Consider the following 23,122-nt stretch of genomic DNA (forward strand, 5'->3'; position numbering starts at 1 on the left):
ATTTTGAGCCAGATTATACTTTGTGAGTTTGTATAAACCAGTATTTAAAAAGAAAGGAATAACAAAACACATTGACAAGAAGAACAACTAATATAATTTAAACAAAATAAAGGAATGCAGACATTTAAACTTAGTTACTCAACCATAATTTAAGTAAACATATGTTTTTTAGATTGCTATTTTGGGGCCCAGCTGCTGTTGAACATCAGAAGACTCGCAAGAGCCTAGGGAAGACCTTGTGGCAACAACCGACCATGGAAGAAATTCTGTCATTGCTGGACAGAGAGAAACTGTTCCAGACCATCATTAACTTTCCACAGCACAGACATATGTTGCCTGAGGTAGATTTAGTATAAAACACCACATTTTATTTTCTTATTTCTCATTTATTTAAATATAACTCAAAGACATATTAAACTGAAATTAAATTACAATAATTTTGTCCGTCCTATATTTTATGACGAATTCATCATTGCTTTTTTTTGTTCCTTTCAGGAAGGAAAGGAGACGCTATTGAAAGAGTACTGTGTTAAGGAACCACATAATATCTATGACCCTTGCTTCTTGCTACCTCTCTTCAGTGGATTAATTACACCAGGTATGCAAAATAGAGTCATGGTGTTACAACGCTTTTCAGCCCAACTCATCCTCGCCAAACAAGTTGTCTGATTGAGCTATTCCCTTGTGCCTGCATTTGGCCCATATCTCTCTAAGCCTGTCCAAATCTGTTTTAAACTTTGTAATTGTACCTGCCTTCACCACTTCCTGTGGCAACTCGTTCCATGCGCACTATCTTCAATTTACCTCTCAGGTCCCCTTTAAATTATCCCCCTCACACCTATGCTGTCTAGTTTTAGAATTTTCTACCCAGGGAAAAAAGCTGAAACCATTTATCTTATCTATGCCCCTCATGATTTTGTATACCTCTATTAGTTCAACCATCAGCCACCTTCACTGCAGGGAAACTGACCCAGTCTTTCTTTGTAACTGGAGTCTGCCAGTATTAGCAACAGCTTTATGAATTTTTTCTGCACCATCTCTAGTTTAATCACATCCTTTCTATAATTATGTCAACCTGAACTGCACAAAATATTATAACTCTCCAGTTCCTTATCATTTACTTATTTAACTTTACAAAGTGATTCACTTCATACTTGTCACTGCCATTTGTCTTGTCTGCCTCCTCAATTGATCTGGTTGGAAAAAATTCTTCACCACCCACCACACCACCAATTTGTCAACTACAAATTTAATAATCAAGTCACCTACATTTTCACCCAAGTCATTGATATACATTCAACTACCAGGAAACCCAGCACTAATCCCTGTGGCACAAGCCTCCAATCTGAGAAACAACCTTTCACTACCACTCTCTGACTCCTCCCAAGCCAGATCTGCATCTAACTGGCTAGCTCACCTTGCATTCCATATAATCCCACCTCCCAGATTAGTATGCCATGCAGGGCCTTGATAAAACCTTACTGAAGTCCACGTGGGTGATGTCTACTGTTCTGTCCTTATTAATTCTCTTGGTCACCTCTTCAAAAAAAATCTCAATTAAATTTGTAAGACACAATTTTCCATGCACAAAGCCATACTGATCATCCGTAATCAGTCTTTGTCTTTCCAAATGCAGGTAGATCCTGTATCTCAGAATCCATTCCAGTATCTTACCCATCACTGATGGGCTGAAACCAGGCTTTCAAAGGAGTGTGCCTTTCCCAATTTTGAACTACTTGGCCTATCTGTTAAAATTGTATGAAGGAAAGCTCAAGAGCCAAATTTTTATTGTAAAATTAAACACTAAAATCCTTCATTCTTAACGGGTTAACAAATTTATTCATAACAGCCTTATTCTTAACAGTTTGTTTAGATATTAATTAGCTCTTGTACTTGGATTTCATCTCTTCTATCAGCATTTCTCACACTTGAATTGCCTTTAAGAAAGTTATCTCCTCAGGAAATAATGATTTATTTGAAAAAATGTGGATTTATTTTAAGCATGCCTATGAACTGCTATTTAAGTAAGATATTTAGTTTAATTTCAGTGGTAAACAGTAGTTTTCCTTCCCGTACAGATTGTGCCAGAGATTTTTAGTTTTGGAATTCAGTGCCTTTTATTTCTAAAATGGATGCCTTGTAGGCTCAATAACAGAGAGCCAGCATGGTCCGTTGCCTTGAATAATGCAATTGGGTCACATGAGTGGGCCAAAACAAGTTCTCTGAATGATGAAATCTCTGAATGTCACTGATGTTTAACCATGAAAGTGATTTTAAAAGAAAGCAATTGACAATATTCAGTAAAGTCAGTAGAGGTAAAATAAGCTAAAACTCATAATCTTTACTCGAAACAAAAATAGTTGCTAAAAAAATATAATTTGTTAATCTTTTTACTCACATTTGTGAAAATATCATTCATTATTTAACCTCGGCTCAGTGTGATTCCGATCTACAAATATAGTTGACTTTTAACTGCGCTCTGAAATGATTCAGCAAACCATTTACTTCAGGGACCAGTTAGGAGTAGGCAATAAATAATGGCTTTGTTATTCCGATCCTGTCATAAATAATCCAAATGAGTGGTCTCAGCTTGGCATGGCATTGGTTATTTCCATGATGTATTACTGAACTCAAAACCAATAAGCATGTGCCAAAGCATTTATGTTGGTAAATGCCAGCAATTTCAAAACCCATTAAAAATTGTGTCCTATGTTATTTTATGTGTTCCTGGATTGGCCAGATGGAAAGCTACTTACCTCTCCCAGCAGAGGGCATCAGTGACTTTTTTTAATCAACTGGTTAGATAACCATGGCAACTAACTGAAGTATCAGGATAACTGCTTCATTTAGTAAGGATTAGAACATTTCAATTTCTTTTTAAATTATAAGTAACTGTTAATTGGACTTTAGTAATCAATGATACCTAAATTAGATGTGGAAAAGAAGTTAGAGGGAGAATGGTGGAATTCTAGAACTAGTTGTTGCTAAAAAAGGAGTTATTTAATGTCTTTGTGAGGTTAAAGCTGCTTATATCTCCAGAACCTAGGCTACTATGAAAGACAAGGATGGAGATTTCTGGGACTCTTGTCGACATTTTTTAAGTCTTTTCTAACCAAGCAAAGAGATGAATCATGAGATTAAAGGCTGGTGTCCTTGTCCTAATATCAATGGTGGGGAAATTGCTGTAAAAAAAATTAAAGGCTGGGATGGATTGTAGATGGTGGTTGAAATCTGGATTACTCTTCCTCAGAAGTTAGAAAACCTACAGCACAATACAGGCCCTTCAGCCCACAATGCTGTGCCAAACATGTACTTATTTTAGAAATTACCTAGGGTTACCCATAGTCCTCTATTTATCTAAGCTTCTTGTACCTGTCCAGAAGTCTCTTAAAAGACCCTATCATTTCCGCCTCCACCACGATTGCTGGCAGCCCATTCCAGGCACTCATCTCTCTCTACGTAAAAAGAAAACTTAACCCTTGATATCTCCTCTGTACCTACTTCCAAGCACCTTAAAACTGTGCGCTCTCAAGTCGGTAGAGATCAAAGCATTTTAAATATTTAGATGAGCACATTGAATGCCATGCGATAAGCGGTGATGGACTAGATTCTGGAAAGCAGGGTAAGTTAAAATAAATGCTGGATGATCAGCACAGATGTATCCATTCCATATGACTGTCATATTTTGAATGTGATTTTTTTTTAATTGAAATCCCAAGTAGATTCTAGTTGGGTGTTAAGGACCTCGTGACACTGTTTCAAAGGGGAAAAAAATGTACTGAATATTTATCTCACAAATAACATCAATAAAAGCTGTCTCGTCCTCGTTATGTTACAGTTCATGCCTTTTACAGGACCTCATTGCACTGAAATTGCACTTAAATTATTTAATTTAATGAATACTTCATTATGATAATGAGTTGAGGTACTTGGTAAATCTGAGAAAGAACCTGCATAACAAGCTGCTTCATCCTTGCAAGTAACAGTCCAGAAACAGCATCATGAGCATTCTAATCATTTGGTCTGTTGGTTCATTATTATAAAACAAGTCAGGACTTCTCACTTAATTTTGTTAACGATGAACAAATAAAACATATCCAAGTTCACAAATAAATGGGTTGAAATTATTTTTATGTGGAGCCCTAACATTGTATTTTGGACCTGGTAATGTGTAACGAGCAGTTTTATCAATGAGGTTTGTGTAACAGATCAGGGAGAAAATAAACTGAGGGAAACCTAATAAGTATAAAAACTGATAATGGGAACTTCTTTGAATACATTTTAAAAGAGGTCAAAGTGTAAGGAGAAAAATTTTAAGGAGATCTCAGGGGTGACTTTTCCATGCAGATGGTGGTGAGCATTTGGAATGAGCTGCCAGAGGAAGTTATTGAGGCAGGTATAGAACATAGAATAGTACAGCACATTACAGGCATATACAGGTATATGCAATAGTATCATTTAAGATGCATTTGGAAAGGAGCGGGGGGGGGGGACATGGGGTCGGGACTTGAAGGGATATAGGGCAAATGCAGGAAATAGGGACCAGCTGGGTGGGCACCATAGTCGACATGGACTGTATCTGTGCTGTGTGACTATGTCATTAAATATGGGTTGCTCAGCAAATGATGCTGCAGAAATAGTTATGGGGAACAAGGAAATGCAGAGAAGTTAAACAGATAATCTGCATCAATCTTTAGGATGGAGAATTCCTCTGTATTCTATAAATGCTAAAAATAAGAACAGGAGAGAAATCAAGTACCTTCACCATAACTGAGCTTGATCATTTATAAAACAAAAAATGCAACAGAGATGATATTTCCACAATCTCTTTGACCCTCCCTACCTACCATCAGGCAGGAGGTACTGAAGCATTACGACAGGAACTATTAGGATAAGAAACAGCTTCTTCCCCCAGGCCGTGAGACTACAGAACTCCGGTCTCATCACTTACTAAGTCCCAGTAGTTCTATACTGTACTATTTACTTTTTGATTTGCATTGTAAATGCACCTTACGCTAAATTTCAATCTTATGGATTATATTTTATTATTTTGTTGATTTATTTCTGGTAATATTACTTTTGTTGTATTTGAGTTATATGTACTGTGTGGTGCACCTTAGGCCAGAGGAATATCGTTTCGTTTGGTGGCATACATGTATATAGTTGAATGGCAGTAAACTTGAACTTGATGTATTAGTTGAAGTCTTCCAAAAACAGGGAAAAGCTACTGATGTGTGGGAGGGGAAAAAACTGGTAAACTTGGACTGGTCAGCCAAATGCCCATTATTAGAAAAGTATTAAATTCAGTTGTTAATTTTGCGTTTGTGTTCATTTGAATTTAAGAATAAGGGGCTCTCTTACTGAAGTATAAGATTTTCTTAAGGAGCTTGAAATCTAGTAGAGTCTGGGACCCAAAGGCATGGTTTCAGAATGTGGTGTTTATTTACAACGTGACAAGAAAGAATTTCTTCTCTCAAGGGATTAAGTCTTTTCAATTTCTTGTCCCAGAACACTGCAGATATTCAAAACTGAATTGAATAGTTTTTTTTAATCAGTAAGGGTATCAAGGATTATGAGAATAGGGAGGGGAAAGTAGAATTAAGGCAAGCCAGATTGGTAGAAAAGGCTTGAAAAGTAGAACAGCCCACTCCTATTTCTATTAAGGTCTTACTAAAGGGAATAATCGTGGATAGCTTTGGTGCTTTAGAACAGAACTGTTGTTTCTCAGCTATTGAAATTTCAGTAGGCTTCTGAGTTTTGCACGCTCAGTGACACTGGCATTAGTCCTTCATTACTACCTTCTATCTGATGTCACTAGTGAGGCCCGTTCTATTTGGCAGAATAGTCTTGTTGATCCGCTGCTAGGGCAGAGTTGATTTGATTAATTATGTTTTAAGTATTTATAACCATTTTGTGCAGTCTAAATTAACTTTTATTTTTAAGTTTTTAATTATTTAATTCAATTTTAATGATTTTAAATGCCTCCTTATTTTGTCACTTGCCTACCATTTCATGACCAATGGTACTGTGTTCTTTGGATTTTAAATAAATAAGGGGTGATCTTACTGATACATGTAAAATGCTAAGGCAGCATAAAGGAGTAGCTTTAGAGATATTTGCACGGGTGGAAGAGTCTCAAATTAGGGGAAATAGTTTCAATGTAAAGGCCTGGTCATTTAAAACAAGCTACATAGAAATTGCTTCTCATGGAGCATAGAGAGTTTATGGTATTCTTACCCCGTGAGTTATGGAGGCCAGCTCATTTAATGAATTTAAGTGGATGTAGATAAGTTTTTGGGAGATTGAGAGTGTTAGGGCTATGGGGATCTGGCATTGAGGAAAAATTGAAGCCTAAGATATCGCCCATGATCATATTGAATGTGAGGCAAGCTAGAAGGATGAAGTGGTCATCTTCTCCTTGTGTTTTTGACATCTTGTTACTTGACTAGAGGGTGTGAAGAGAAAGTGCATCTTGACCTGGTAAGTGTAGTTGTGCCAAGATTATATTCAACAGTTCTTGGCTGTGTCTGCTAGTATCTACCTTTTTGTTTGCAATTTTTATGAAATATTCTTTATCCACATTAATTATAAAACTTTAATATGCTAATAAATAGAAAGCACTGGAGATTTTTACTGTCCCTATGACATTTAAACTTTATTTCAGTAAGAATCAGTGCTTTATTTTGTTCTCCTGTTTTGCAATTCCCTTGACTTTGTGTCAATGGAGTTTAGTATCTGTTACAAAAAGAAATATATATGAAATTCCATCTGAATGTGTAAATCTAAGATTGAAGGTCATCATAAATCAGTAAGGATATCTTTTTATAGATCTGACGAGCAATGAGGCATCTTCATTTTAACATCATAATTATACGGTTAAAATTATATGATCTTAGAACCAAAACTATCCCTACATAAATAGCCCACATCACCATCTGGCTGGATGTTAAATAAAAATGTGTTGCGTTGTTTCAGATGATGTATCATTGCTTCACAACTAGTAGTGACCTTGAAGTGTGAAGGAAATCACATTTGTCTGACACAAATCTGTCAGTGAAAATCGTTATAATTTTAGATGTATTTGACCTTGCAAGATTAATGAAAGTAATGACAGTTTTACAACTGTCCATTTCAAAGGTATAATCTCTCCAGGAAACACTAGCTTTTTTTGTAATCTGGAAGGTATTAATGACAGTTTAAAAAGTACAAGAGGCTCATTGTGAGGTTTTTCTATGTCATTTAATGTGAGGGACTCCTCCCCCTCACAGCACAGACTCTAACCCACCGAGAACAGAAAATGGTCTCAATATAAAATTCCTCAGCAAATTCAATTCTGGGAGCAAATTTAACAAAATTTTAAAAAATGTCAGTCTAATTAGTTGACCTCAGCTCAAGACAAAAATTAATCAGAGGTTCAAAGATGCTCTAGAAATTTACAAGGCAGATATTAGATTGCAATAGCAAGGAAATTACTACATTGCTGACTTCCACAAGAGGTGTTAAATCTGTTCCAATGATTTTTCAATGGGCAATAAATATCCCATAGAACTGCCAGAGGGAAAGAAACAGTTAACCTAATGTTCAATCCCAAATGCTTCTTTTGATAGCTTAATTGCTTTTCATCTGTTTTTCATAGAGTAAGCGCTAAATGCAGCTGTATAGCAACAATTGTACTTGAGTAAATTACTTTGAGGTGTATCATAAATTCTAAAAATAAGTTTCATTCATATTTTTGACTGTATGCTGTATTATTCATTGAAGTTTAAGAAGCTGTGCAGAATAAAAAAGGATATTGTGCCAATTGCTTTGTCCATGCATTTTGAAGAATTATCATAGAGTTCAGAAGTTGGACTTTCAACCAGTTTGGTCCATATTGAATAAAATGCCCATCTAAGCTAGTCCCACTTATTCATGCTTTTCTCACCTCAAACCTTTCCTACCCCATGTAGTTGCCAGATGTTATAAATATTGTTAATGTACTTATCTCAATCACTTCCTCTGGCAGCTCAAAGTCAAAGATGATAGTTAATCGTCAAAGTCTTGCATTAAAAAAATTGATCCAAGGAACAGAAAATGCTTACATTTGACATCTAGAATCAGAGTTAGCAACAAACAAAATAGTGTAACTAACTTTCATTGATGTCTGAATTGCACATGAAGACAGAATGTTCAGCTTCACATGAAAATTTGTTGTATATAGCATCTGCAACTATCATGGAAACTTGCACAATCACTTGGTATTATGAAAGTCAGGCATTCTATCAAGCTGCTTATAATTCATCAAAATCTTCAATGTAACCAGGGGTTCGCAACTTTTTTTAATCCCATGGACCCCTACCATTAACTGAGGAGTCCATGGACCCCAGGTTGAGAACTCCTGAATGTAGTAAAGGCTGGGGTTCCATTACAGGAGCAATAATGTGAAACAGATGCAGCAGATTTAGAGTAATAACAAAAAGTGCTGGAAATATTCTGTAATTTAAGTAGTATTCTCAGTTTAAGAAGCAGAGCTGTTGATAATTGCTTAAAAATTAAGATAAAATGGTTTCGTCATTCAGTTTTGTTTCATAGGTTCCTTTAAGGAAGATTGACTGGAATATGATAGAACTCTTCAGTGAGATGAGATAAGTGAAATAGTACAGACTAGAATTGAAACAAAAGAAACCATGAGAAATGAGTCAGGTATGATAGAATGGGAAACTTCAGTAAAAGGCATAACAGTGCCTTAATAAAAATATTTAAGGATGAAATGCATGATCTGCAGCTGTTGCTACCATCCTGCTTGGTAATGAAAATACAAAAGAGAAAGCAAATTAACCAAGGCAAGCAGAATAAGAACATTAAGTCCAACAGGAAGTCATGTAAAATTACCAAAGTTGCAAACATAAGTATCTTGGACTGAATTATTTTCATATTCTATTTTACTTTTTCAATATTTTGGTGTCGTTCCCCCCCCCCCCCAACACCTTAGACTTAAGGTTCGTTTTGACAATATTATAGATAATATTATAAACCTTTCATTTTACCGAATACACTCTAACTTCACAGCTAGACTTGCTGGGTTATTGTTCTGTAAAATGATAAATATTTATTTTAAACTATTAATCATTTAAATATACTGCATCAAAGCCAATTGCTTCTCATCACTTTGTTAGTTTTATTTAAATTTATAACTGTTTTTACATTGAACCAAATCCCTTTCAATCACTATATAAAAACATTGAATAGTCGATTTTTAAAGTGTGTTAATGGGAGATTATTAGATGTGCAATACTTAAAATAGCCTATTCTATAGTTGATTACATCACAAAATAAGAATTAGAAAACCATCTTAAACACTTCTTGAATTTGTCCTTCACACTGTTACTGTTAATTTGTATATGTATTTTATATGTATTTAAATGTATATATTGTATTTATATGTATTTAAATTCTCTGTGATCATAGTATTATCCTCGTTACATCTACATCTGCTTTCCTGATATATACATTGCACTACACATTCACTATTTGGGGGCCTACAGCAATTCCTACTAATATTCTTGATATTTCAAAGGTACATTTAATGTCAGAGTAATATATACATGCTGAAATGCCTTTTCTTCACAACCATCCACGAAAAACAGAGGGATGCCCCCAAAGAATAAATAACAGTTAAATGTTAGAACCCCAAAGTCCCCCCCCCAGCTTCCCTCCCTCCCATGCGTAAGCGGCAGCAAGCAACAATCCCCACTTACCCCCACTGACAAAAAAAATGCATCAGCACCTGCCACTGAGCACTCAAGCGTGAGTAAAGTAACAGCAAAGACACAGACTTGCAGAACTCCAAAGACTACTCGTTCACCCGGTATTCAACATACCACAGGCTCTCTGTCTCCTCTCCCCCTAATAACTGAGAAAGAGGTGTCTCTGTTTCACAGCAAGAGGAGAGGCATAACAAACAACTCGCTGGTTTGTGACACTTTTTTCCAGCTCTGTGCCCAGAGATCTCAGGTCTCTGGGCAGACAGCCTTAGATCTTCCATCTCCCACAACACACTGATCTGACCGGTCACTGACCTCTGATTCCACCGCACCCCCATCTTCCGAGCCTTGAAATCTCAGACCTCCGAAGGTGAGCAAAGCTCTTAGGCTGCACCCTTGGCATGCCAAATAACAGCCAGTCGTGAAACCCCGAGAGTGGATCCCATTCCGATAAAGAACTGTAGTCCGCGTGTAACTCCAGGTCAGGGTCTTCAAAAGAACCCTGAAAGGGATAAGTAGAGATATTAAAGATGGAAATAGAGCAAGCAAAGGAGTCGCTTTTAAGCGCCATTGATTCTCTAACACTCAAACCAATTCTACTTGTTGATTTCTGGAAATAATACCTTTTCTAATTTTTTTTATTATGGTTAACTCTCCTGTCCTGTTTTGCCTATGACTTTTTGTCTTCAAAGCACAGAATACAAGAAAATGGAAAGCTGGGTTGATTAGGACTAGTTTGCCTGGCTTTGTGCATGAGAGATCACGCCTGACAAACTTGATTGAGTTTTTTGATGCAATGACCATGACAGCTGAGAGCAGGGCAGTAGAAGTGGTTTATATGGACTTCAGTAAGGCCTTTGATAGGGTTCCACATTTTAATTTTTTTAATGATACAGCGCAATAACAGGTCCTTCTGACCCACTTTGTAAGATTTACAAAGCTACTGCCACATCTTGAGCTATAGGGAGATGTTGGGCTAAAACTTTATAGAGATAGACTTAGACTGAGAGGTGATCTTGTTGAGGTGAACACACTTGGTCTTTTTCCCAGAGTTAGGGAACTACAGGGCACAGGTTTAAGTTGAGAAAAAGATTTAGAAGGAACATGAGTGTCAACTGTTTTACACAAAAGGGTGGTATCTATGTGGAGTGAGCTGCCAGAGCAAATGATTGAGACAGACAATAACAACTTTTAAAGGACAGTTTGACAAGTACATGGATTGGAAAGTTTTAGAAGGTTGAGGGTCAAATGCTGGCAAATGGGACTAGCTTGGATGGGACATCTTAGTCAGCATGAACCAGTTGGGCTGAAGGGCCAGTTTCTGTGCTGTGTAGCTATGATTCTTGGTACCTTTACAGCCATATCTCCAGAATGGCTATTAAATCATATCTCTTTATCTCTGGCGCCTCCCAATAATCTGTCAATCCAGTTACAATTGCTGTATCCATTTGCATTTAATTGAAGAGCCTTCAGTTTTCTTTTTTTTGTGTGTTCACTGTGGATCTCAGGGCTTTCAGTCACCTCCCACAGATTGCACCTACTAAATTTTCATCTGCTCACTGAAACCAGATTTAGTTAGAATCTTCAATAAATTATAATTGGAAGTGAGCATCTTTAAGATGGAGAATGAAAATTACACTCATTGGCAAGATTATATCAGATTAACCAAAAATAAATGAGGTATTTTTAAACACTGCAGTAATTTCTTTCTGCCCTTACCTCACCATAAGCCCTTACTCATCCTAGTCTACTTCCTGCAGACACTGAACTGAGCAGACTCTTCATATTGTGCTGAAGAAAGCTGTGCGTTAGCAGAATCCAAACATATTTTCAGGTTCCACAAATTCTGTGTCAGCTGGCAGTAACTTCAGTAAATCTCTTCCAGTTTGTCACCTAATTATCAGGGAGATTGGAAGGCTACCTGTTTACCACTATTTATTTCCATGCTTGCTCAAGTAACTTGCTTAAAGCTAGACACTAAAGTTTAAGAAAATCTGACAGTAAAATAATATTAAGCAAAAAAGGTGATATCAACTAACTCATCTAATTCTTCTCTCATTTGCATTGTTTACTATCAAGAAATGTCATCATAGAAAAATCAATAAAAAGATTGAAAAAAAAAAGAAATGTCATCATAGAAACCTCGAGAAAGGTTACATCGTGTAGGTCTTGCTAATAGCAGTACACCAGTGATTAGGAGAAGGCTGCTTTGTTCTGGATGTGGGCAAGCTTCTTCAGTGTTGTTAGAAATGTAGTCTTCTAACTAAGTGGAAGACATTCCATTACAGTCCTAAATTTTGCTTTTAAGATGAGGAAAAGATGGGAATTAAGAATCAATTCACCTACAGTGTACATTTAGTATGGTAATGCCACTTTTAAAACACATCTCACTTGGCTCTTTATTTGTTTCTTATTACTACATTTATAGTTTTCAGATTTTTGATACTGTTTTAAATTGTTGAACTGGTTGTAATCTTTACACTTAAGTTTGTGTGTGAGCTTAGCAGAGATCAATCACTTTTCTATCATTCCTTAAAGAATTTTTTTAAAACTGCCAATGAATACCTGATGCACTTGGACAACTAATGCGTATTTTAGCAGATGTAGCACAAATTATATCTAAAATTATTATTTTGCAATTGTTGCATGATCACGCATAAAGAAGAGTTCAGTCCTTTGGAAACACTTAAATTCATAGAAATGAGCACAATACATCTTAAGAATAGCAATTACTGTTTGATAGACATTGTGCAACATAATTAAGCAGCCATAACTTGGGGATAGGCCATTTGTGCAGGTGGTAAAGATGTTACGTCCCAGCTCCAGTGACTCAGGTTCAATCTTCCAGCGCTGTCTGTGTGGAGTTTGTATTTTCTCACAGTCTGAATTGATGTAAAAAGAGTGATACTCAACATAGATTTGTTGGGCCAAAGTCGGTTTGATTTCAGTCATATTAATGAAGGTTGTCAAAGCATAATCAGTGAAAATTATTTGCTCTATACTTGTGGTATACTACTCCTGATACTAGATGCCAAAACGTAAATGTGTTCCATTCCTTAGAACAAGATTCTTACAGAATGCTCTAACATCTCTTCAAAGCACTTTAAACAATTACTGTGCTGTATGAATCTATGATTCTAATATAGCTTTTTGGTCCCTGCTTCTACTGTGCTTTGTGTGAGCATTCGGAACTATTTATAGCATTGCATAGGGAAGATTCTATTTTGTCACAGAATGCACCACCTGGCCATTTATTTCCTTTCTTCCCACCACCTAAGGTCCCAAACAATCCAATCTGATGAGATGAATCCATTGTCTTAACCCATCTTTTGCTTTATTTCCTCTTTATTCTGGTCATGAAATCAAGCAGCCAAAAGTTCAGTGAAGAGAGATCGGGTTATTTCTAGAAATCCCAGGCATCCACTAATGTCATGCTACTCAGTGACACAATGTCGCCAATACACAGTTCACTGCACAGTGTGAAATCAAGATTAGTTCAAGGAAAAGTCACATGCAAGAAAAAAATCAATTGTCAGTTTTCTCTCCTCTAACTTAGAAGCAGCCTTGTCTTTTTAAATGAAAGTGTCTATTTGAAAAATGATTATATAGTCAAATGATTTTGTGATATTTTGGGACTAGTGAATTATGCAATGTCTGAACTGAGTTCTTTACAGCAAATAATCAAAAGACCTATGATTATGAGGTAATCATCAGTTTGACAGATGGTTATCTTGTCCTTTGTTTTCTGTGTATTAATGGAGGAGTGTTAGTAATGTGAAATGTGTTTTGGCATCTGTACTTCTGGAGTAAGTATTAAATTAACTGGCTTGATTCTACCACAACCTGATCTTCAGTAAGGGTGCTGCAAGTACTGGAAATCTGAAATTTAAGAAAAATGTAAAATGTAATCAGCAAGTCATACTCAATAAACCATGCTTTTCCCTTTGTCTTCTGCAAGTGTGCTCTTTACATGCCTTGCACCACTAATAACCAGTTCTCTCAGTTTAAATTATTACAAGGTAAAGACTTTTTCATGCTTCTGGTAACTTAATGATCCTCTGTTCAGAAGTTCTGTCACTGTACTTCATTATCCTATCTTCAAAGAAATGTGTTTCTGTTGTTATTTTGATAATGGAATGAGCAAGAAGTGATCAGAAAAGCTAGAACAAAATAATTAGAACGGTTTGACAAGGGCCAAGAGTTAGAAATAGCAATGCTTGGTTGTTGGTAGGTAGGGTTAATGCCTGACTTTCAAGAGCACTTGTGAGTTATGTTCCGGCTGGACTTAGTCCTTAAACTACTGGAGAACAGTGCAGAAAGATCAGGTGCTGTTTTCTCCCGGTAGGGATCAGTTTTTAGTTCCAAGTGCTCCTGCCACGTTTTGTCACCCTGCAACCTTATCCTTCAATCTCTTTGAATTATGGAGGACAGCATGTGTGTAAGTGTCTCTCTCCAGCAACATTCATCATGATCATCATGACTCCAGTATTTCTAATACTTTTTAATATTTCTTAATTGTACATTTTTTTTGTGTTCTATCACTGAGCAGCAGTGAACCATCTGATTGGCCTATCAGAGTTCTCTTTGGGAACTAATTGACTTGATCAGCATTTCTGATCTGGCTATTGTTCACAATTGCACTTAATTTAAAAAAAAGCACAATCTGCAAGACATGTTGTATAGTTCATTATGCAAAACAGAAGCTTGTTATTGTGTACATAAGACTGATAATCTTTCCCGTTACTTGTTTAAACAATAAATACTTAACAAAATGATGGTTTAGAGGATTAACTTGCTCAAGCATTAGCTCCGAATGAAGGATTTCTTCCTTCATATCCTCCTTGCAAGTCATCCTAATAGCATAATTAGGCCAGTGTGATTAACCTATCAGATTACCATCTCTGTAACAAAGAAATTACTTGACTACAAGTACCTATTGTCAGTTGTATTTTTGCACTGAGCTCCACAGTGAAGAAAATCAATCTGTTTATCAGTTTTCTATAACTACTTCTGTGTACCTACCACAAAGAAGAGATGCATGTTGTCAAACTGACAAGGATGTGTGCGAAAGCATATAACGTTCTAGTAGTAACTATACACAATTCAAACACTTCATTGGCTTTAAGCTGTTTAGTCCAGTGGTGAAATTAGATCAAAACATGAGTATTTTGTAATTTTTTTCCTGATCTCATCAAATGGTGTTATCAATAGTTGCAGCTCTGGAGGTTTAATTGCTGAGTGTCTTTTTCTGCAAGTACCTCTGTGCATTTTGATGTGTTTGGTCTTCAACTAAAGCCTTCCCAATAATTGCTCTTTTACTATTAAGAGTAGAGCAAGGAAATCTTCCTTTGGTAAATGAAAATCAGATGCTGTAAATCTAAAACAGAAAATGCTCAACTCAGCAAGTCATTCGGCAAACATGAGGAAATCTGCAGATGCTGGAAATTCAAACAACAACACACACAAAATGCTGGTGGAACACAGCAGGCCAGGCAGCATCTATAGGGAGAAGTGCTGTCAATGTTTTGGGCCGAGACGAAGTCCTGACGAAGGCATCAAGGATGGAGATGTTAATGATTCAGGTTGAAGTTCAAACAAAGGTTCTTCAACCTAGTAAGTTATCTCACTTTCCACAGATGTTGCCTGACCTGCTGAGTATTTTCAGCGTTTTTCTATTTGTACTCCATATTTATCATCAGCACTACCAGCATTCTTCTCCATTCAAAGTCCAGCAGTTGGTCATTAATTTAGTAGACATTTCATGCATATGATTGCAAAGTGTGCCTAGCTAATTCTCCATCATTTTACATAATTTTTTGTTTATGAAGTCCTATAGAATATTTCATCATCTTTGATGTCAGCTAAATGAAAATCTTTGTTTATTTTTGTAGAAAGTGTGGTCAACTGCTACATGTTCGTGGATGTTAACGCTTTTGGAATAACTGTGGCATCTCTTAGCAGTTATGATCCTAAAATTAGAGCTGCTGCTTATCACATCCTGAGCAATTACCGCATGCATGTCGAGGCTGTTCGTTTTAAGGGGAGGCGGCAAGTAAGTGGAATGCAATCTGCAATAAATCTTTACTAGCATGTGGAATATCCCCAGATATGTACATTCAGCCCATTGAATTGGTCTAGATTTATATTTTCAAGCAATAACCGATCTTCAAAGTTCAGGAGTAAACTGCTTGTTCACTTCAATATTTAATTTTTAAAACGGAATGCTTGTTCTAGATTTTAAGAAGTCCCAATACAAACTAATTTAGACACTTTCTGCAAATCATGTGCAAAATTATTTTTGAGCAAAAAAAGAAAGCCTGTTAAATGACACTTTAAAATCTCACTTCAAAGGTCTCTAATAAAAATGAGAGATTTTTGCCTGTTTGTGTAAAATTGCAATCAACAGATTTAAAAAAACTTGGAGAATTATAGCTATTTGTCATGTGCCTGCTTCTGAAATAGTGTAACCTTTTAATTTACTTTGAGTTGGACACAGCCAATGGTCAGACAAAAATACATTTGATGGCCACTTTATTAAGTACACCTGTATACCTGCTTGTTAATTCAAATATCTAATCAGCCAATCATGTGTCAGCAACTCAATGGGTAAAAGACTGCAGACTTGGTCAAGAGGTTCAGTTGTTGTTCAGACCAAACATCAGAATTGAAAAGAAATGTGATCTAAGAGACTTTAACTGTTGAATGATTGTTGGTGTCAATTGAGGTGGGTTGAGTATTTCAGAAACTGATTCAACTTATGGGATTTTCACACACAAGAGGTTACAGAGAATGGTGCAAAACAACAAAGAAGAACACCCAGTGATCATCAGTTATGTGGGAGGGTAAAAACACCTTTGTAATGAGAGATATCAGAGTAGTTCAAGCTGACAGAAAGCCGATAGTAACTCAAATAATCACATGATACCGAAAAGCTTCAACAAATCAAAGCTTGAAGTGCATGGGCTACAGCAACAGAATGCACAGTGGGTTCCACTCCTGTACCTAATAAAATGGCTACTTGTGTATATTTGACTCTGTCTTTTATACAACTACCTTGCAATCCTCCTTAGAAAGAGCAGAAAGGTTTAACTCTCTATGGCACAGTGCATCATTATCACCATGGCAAAACACCCAATCACAGTGGTTAACCAGCGATACTACTCCGAAGTTATAAACTCTATAAATTTTCCAATATTCAACTGTAGCAGAAAACATATTCAATTCATAGCACAAATCTGTCTGTTACTGTTGATACCTTGGGATCTTACACTGTAAAGTAATATTTGCTTTCATGTTGATATCATTTTTAGTCTGATTCAGATCCTTTTAGCAGTATTTTATTTTGGGGTTTAAATAGGGGTCTCTAAATTTATTCCTGATTTTATTTGAACCTGTCACACAACCTTGGTGCAGGCAGAGGTAAAGTATGAAACTAGTTTTGAAAGACAGAAACATTAGAGTGCTTAATCGGGAAGAAAAGGTCATGGACCAACTTGTTTGCTGTCTGTTATCTGCTTTGCCCTTCAGCAACAATGGTGTTGTTGATTTAAAAGATTAATCTCATTTAAGTCATTTATGGCAGAAATGAAGCTGGAAGAAAATATCAGTTAGTTCCTCCCAAACATTTATAGGCAACCAAAAATTTTTCCGCTACTCTTTTCCTGTTCTCTGAAACAAAACTGCCTCATTTCCTTTTGAATGAATTATTTTTTTAAATCTTTTTATTAATTTTAAACAAACATAAATGAAACATGAATACAGAGAGTTTGAGAGTACATAATTAATAGTTTAAAGTATAAATACAAATAGATGATAATCCATATATAATAACCTCCCAAACTCATGGTAATTATGAAAAATGGAGTAAATGAGAAAAAAAACCCAAAAAAAGAAAAAAAACCTAACCAACATGGGCCATTGCATTATGTCAAATATACACAGTAGCATCAATAACTCCGCACCTCCATCCAAATAATTAAGGATAATAAAAGTAAGGTTTAGGAAAAGTCAGTTTAGCTCATATGAAAATGTTGAATAAATGGTCTCCAAGTTTCTTCAAATTTAACTGAAGGGTCAAAGACAACACTTCTAATTTTTTCTAAATTCGAACAAGAAGTAGTTTGAGAAAACCACTTAAGTATAGTTGGAGGATTAATTTCTTTCCAATTCAATAGGATAGATCTTCTAGCCATTAATGTAACAAATGCAATCATCCGCCGAGCTGAGGGGGATAAACAACTATTATCCACCATTGGTAAACCGAAAATTGCAGTAATAGGATGCGGTTGCAATTTGATATTCAGAACTGTTGAAGTAGGACAGAAAATATCTTTCCAATAATTTTGCAAGCAAGGGCAAGACCAAAATATGTGGGTCAATGAAGCAACTTCAGAATGACATCTGTCACAGGTCCTTTTGAATGAATTAATGGTAGTTGCTTCCACAATCTTCCTGTGGAGTCAGTTCAATAGATTAATTATTTGTTCATTGAAATAATCCGTCCCTAATCTAGTTTTGAATTTGCCCTTGTAGATGTAAAAGCTGGATCATTGGTTCTTTTCTCTGAACAGAGTGAAGTAGCTTGTCATTTTTACGTTACCTATCCATTTCAGTCCTAAAAGCAAGGAATCATAATACTTTCAAAGTTCTTTTCCAGTGAGAATATGCTAGTTTGCTTAGTTGTTCATACCAATGGAATGTACTCATCTCCCAACTTTTCAAACTTACTATATTCATCCAAAACTTTTTAGTAGTTTGAGATGAGGACCTCTGTCCGTCTGTCAGAGTTGACCATAGATATTGCATCCTAGCTGTCTAGATATGCAAGCCTAGACAGTACAATACAGAGAGCTAGCTGTTACCCGTGTAGCAAGCTCCCCCTCTCCACGCATCTGATGAGCCCAAAGGAGAACAGCGGAGATCAATACAGTTTGTTACCAGCAGCATCATAGAAGTTGCCAGTCAGCATTGAACTCAATATGTCTGCCTTAGGGACTCCAGCTCCAGATTTTTCTCTCTGGGTATACTCCCAAAGCCTTCCCTATGAGTGGGTATAGCTACAAGGCAGCAGAAATTTGAGATTAGTGTTTTCCTTCTCCTACATGAGTTGCCAAATGAGCATCATCTGCCAGAAGCGACAGGTTTTAAGGCACCAGTAAGCCGCCTTTACCCTTTCTGCTGTTAGTAGAAACAGTTTCACCAGGCTTAATAGCTAAGCTACACGTGAAGGTCAGAAGCTACACTTGGTTGTCAGAGGCTATATGAGGCGCACATCATTGGGAACATCTAATAGGTAGTGGAAGCTTGTCCCCACTAATCACCCACAGCTTTAACAACTTTAAGGAACCAAGTAGTTTAATCTTGATATACTGTAAGGGAAACCGGAGGGGAACTTTTTCAATTAGAGGATGATGAAAGTGTGGAGTGTGCTGCGAGCGGATGTGGGGGATGTAACATTTGGGAAAAGTTTGGATATGGATGAGTGGGGTATTGAGTGTTATGGTCTGAGTGCAAGTAGATGGGATTATCCAGAAAATAGGTATGCATGGACTTAATGGGCCAAAGGACCTATTTCGATGCTGTAGTGCTCTATGGCTTGATCTCACCAACGGTTTATAAAGTGACAATGCTGTCTCGTTTTTTTTCTCTAGTATTGACCTTTTTTACTAGATCACAACTGTGTTCCTTTGTGATGACTAAAATGGGTTAAACTGATCATTGGTCATGACTCTGATTGCTTATATTTTTCTTGCTCAGTATTGTCTTTCCATTTATGTTATTGGGCTCACGGTTTTGCTTTCAACCAAAGTTGAGTGTACAAAACTCAAATAATGTCCTGAGAATTTTGTAATGATGGATAATTTCTCTTTTCTCCCTATTGAATAGCTGATGTACTTGTTGGATGTTGTGAAAAATGGGATCCGAGAACCTAATGCCAGGTTAACCTTTTGCTTGGCATTTTATATTGCTCAAGTTGCTCAACTGATGCTGAAACCAGGTTAGTGAAAATAGTGTTAATTTTCTTTTTTTTAAGGTCTGTGATATTATAACACTCCAAGACAGAAAATGAAATGAGATTGATAAATGTTGAGACAAAAATAAAATATTTCCTACTTTGGTTTGGGAGGATTTTCAGGTGCAATTTTATGTAGTTGATGTTGTGGAAGATCTCATTGAGTTGTTCTGTACTTGTCTCTGATCTCAGCCTCTGCATATTGAAAAGCAGATCAGAGTAATGTAAGAGGTCAAACACCATCGTGATGCCCATTAAGTTCAGTGGAAGAGTACTGTTTGGGACTTTGATACTGTTTGTATACTAGTACAGATATCTTAAACTTCTTGACCCTCTGGTGGATTTGCTAGGAATTTATAAACCAACATACTTTCCTTGCTGTCAAAATTCAGAAACTCCCACCCCTCTCCCTCCTTCCCCAAAGATTAGCATCAATCTTTGCAACCTTGTAAAATGCGACAAGTTGGAAATTGCTAAAAGGATTCCTGTATCATTCCTGCATTCCTGTATTATTTGCAAGTGATTGGGATTTTTGCACAAATGCTTTAGGTTGCGTTAAAACAAGATCCACTCTTGGAAGAATATCTCTTTAATAGCTGATAAAAGAATATTGTATTCAGAACGGAAGTTCTCAAATTCAGCAATATATAGGAAGGTTCCTTTAGATAAAGTGGTACACTCAACATATGTCATATAGCATCATTGTTAATGTTAATTGTTCCATTGCCATCTGTGTAAAATCTGAAGTGGTTAGAAACTGAGGATCAGATGAAGCAAAGCTTTCAATTCTGCTGGTTTAACAGATATATAACTTCTGTCACAAGAGGTTTAGTTTTAATGTCATATTGTGTGCAGACCCGGAAGTAATGAAAAGTAAATAAGACATTTTATATTTAGAATCCCAGATCTATACTATTCAAACTATATTGATCGTATTTTGCAAAAAACTTTTTCAGTGATTTCATTAAGGTTGGAATATCAAACTGTTTCATTGGGGTATTTTCATCTGTCTCTGTGCTGCATCTTCCATTCACCCACGTTAAAACTATTCTCTTTCATTTGTTGCTTTTAGTACGAACACTGAGTATTTGAAATTTGGATTGGTTCAATCTTCTAATTGCCAAAATGCATTATTTAATTCCATGAAATTAATATACAGTGGCATGCAAAAGTTTGGGCACCCCTGGTCAAAATTTCTGTTACTGTGAATAGTTAAGTGAGTAGAAGATGAACTGATTTCCAAAAGTCATAAATTTAAAGATGAAACATTCTTTTCAACATTTTAAGCAAGATTAGTGTATTATTTTTGTTTCGTACAATTTTAGGGTGGAAAAAAAGGAAAGGAGCACCATGCAAAAGTTTGGGCACCCCAAGAAATTTGAGCTCTCAGATAACTTTTACCAAGGTCTCAGACCTTAATTAGCTTGTTCACAGTCATCATTAGGAAAGACCAGGTGATGCAAATATCAAAGCTTTATAAATACCCTGACTCCTCAAACCTTGTTCCAACAATCAGCAGCCATGGGCTCCTCTAAGCAGCTGCCTAGCACTCTGAATATTAAAATAAATGATGCTCACAAAGCAGAAGGCTCTAAGAAGATAGCAAAGTGTTTTCAGGTAACCGTTTCTTCAGTTTGTAATGTAATTAAGAAATTGCAGTTAACAGGAATGGTGGATATCAATTTGAGGTCTGGAAGACCAGGAAAACTTTCCGAGAGAACTGCTCGTAGTTTTGCTAGAAAGGCAAATCAAAACCACTGTTTGACTACAAAACACCTTCAGGAAGATTTAGCAGACTCTGGAGTGATGGTGTACTGTTCTACTGTGCAGCGACACCTGCAGAAATATGACCTTCATGGAAGTGTCATCAGAAGAAAACTTTTCCAGCGTCCTCACCATAAAATTCAGTGTCAGAAGTTTACAAAGGAACATCTAAACAAGCCTGATGCATTTTGGAAACAAGTCCTGCAGACCGATGAAGTTAAAATAGAACTTCTTGGCTACAATGAGCAAGGTATGTTTAGAAAAAAGAGGGTGCAGTATTTCATGAAAAGAACACCTCTCCAACTGTTAAGCACAGGGGTGGATCGATCATGCTTTGAGCTTGTGTTGCAGCCAGTGGAACAGGGAGCATTTCACTGGTAATGGGAAGAATGAATTCCATTAAATACCAGTAAATTCAGGAAGCAAACATCACACCACCTCTAAAAAAAGCTGGAGATGCAGAGGATGGCTTCTACAACAGGATAGTGATCCTAAACTCACCTCAAAATCCACAAAGGACTACATGCAGTTCCCGGGTTACGAACGAGTTCTGTTCCTGAGTCCGTCTTTAAGTCGGATTTGTACGTAAGTCGGAACAAGTACATCTGGTATTATTTAGCGTGAGTTAGTGAAACGTTTGTCTCAGTATATAGTATATATTTTACCTTTCTATGCATATAAAACATTTAAGTATGTATTCCAATAATTAAACCACTGTGTTGCTTAGTAATAATCGTAGCTTTCATCAGGGCAGGGCCTTTCACATGCTCCATTATTCTCATTTTATCTTTTATCCTTTAAAATTGTTCCGATCGTTGACTGCCTGTAGCCTAATATTCCGTGTGGGAATTTAAACTGGAGGTGGCAGTGTTTTTTTTTTATGAGGTTGAGTTGTGAGCTCGACATCAACCTGACACAGATGGTACAGCAGGCACTGGATTGACATCAACCTGGTGCGCTTGGGAGCGGTCTGTCTCGAGCCCAGCGCTGATTTCACTCCACCACCATCTGACCGGAACGGGGGTGGGGGGGCTGGGTCAGGGTGAATGTTGTTAAGAAAAACTTAAGCGAAATACAAAGTTACACACTCAACACTGTGTCAACGGCAACGACTTAAAATGGCGGACGGTGTTCTCCTTCCTTGGTTCATAAGTACGAGTTGTTCGTAACTCGGGGACTACCTGTACTTCAAGAGGCACAAGGTGAAGGTTTTGCCATCACCCTCACAGTTCCCCGACCTAAACATCATCGAAAATCTGTATGAAGACTTCAAAAGAGCAGTGCATGCAAAACGGCCCAAGAATCTCACAGAACTAGAAGCCTTTTGCAAGGAAAAATGGGCAAAAATCCCCCAAACAAGAATTGGAAGTCTCTTAGCTGGCTACAAAAAGCTGTGATACTTGGCAAAGGGGGTGTTGGGGTTAAGTACTGACCTTGCAGGGTGCCCAAACTTTTGCTTCGGGCCCTTTTCCTTTTTTGTTATTTTGAAACTATAAAAGATGGATATAAAGAAGTAATCTTGCTTAAAGTATTTTAAAAATGTGTCATCTTTAACTTTATGCCTTTTGGAAATCAGGTCACCTTTTACTCGCTTAGCTATTCG

At 36.8% G+C, this 23,122-nt stretch overlaps 1 protein-coding gene across 1 annotated transcript in view; it reads left to right on the forward strand.

Moving 5' to 3' along the window:
* Nucleotides 1–23,122, forward strand: part of urb1 (URB1 ribosome biogenesis homolog) — a 108,403-nt gene that overhangs the window by 64,098 nt on the left and 21,183 nt on the right. Inside the window, exons 29-32 of the mRNA XM_059968671.1 lie at nucleotides 173–341; nucleotides 496–598; nucleotides 15,635–15,795; nucleotides 19,629–19,740. Coding sequence (XP_059824654.1) covers nucleotides 173–341; nucleotides 496–598; nucleotides 15,635–15,795; nucleotides 19,629–19,740 — 545 coding nt within the window. The remainder of the gene's footprint in view (nucleotides 1–172; nucleotides 342–495; nucleotides 599–15,634; nucleotides 15,796–19,628; nucleotides 19,741–23,122) is intronic.

Source organism: Hypanus sabinus, chromosome 4 (assembly GCF_030144855.1).
Source record: "Hypanus sabinus isolate sHypSab1 chromosome 4, sHypSab1.hap1, whole genome shotgun sequence".
Taxonomy (NCBI): domain Eukaryota; kingdom Metazoa; phylum Chordata; class Chondrichthyes; order Myliobatiformes; family Dasyatidae; genus Hypanus; species Hypanus sabinus.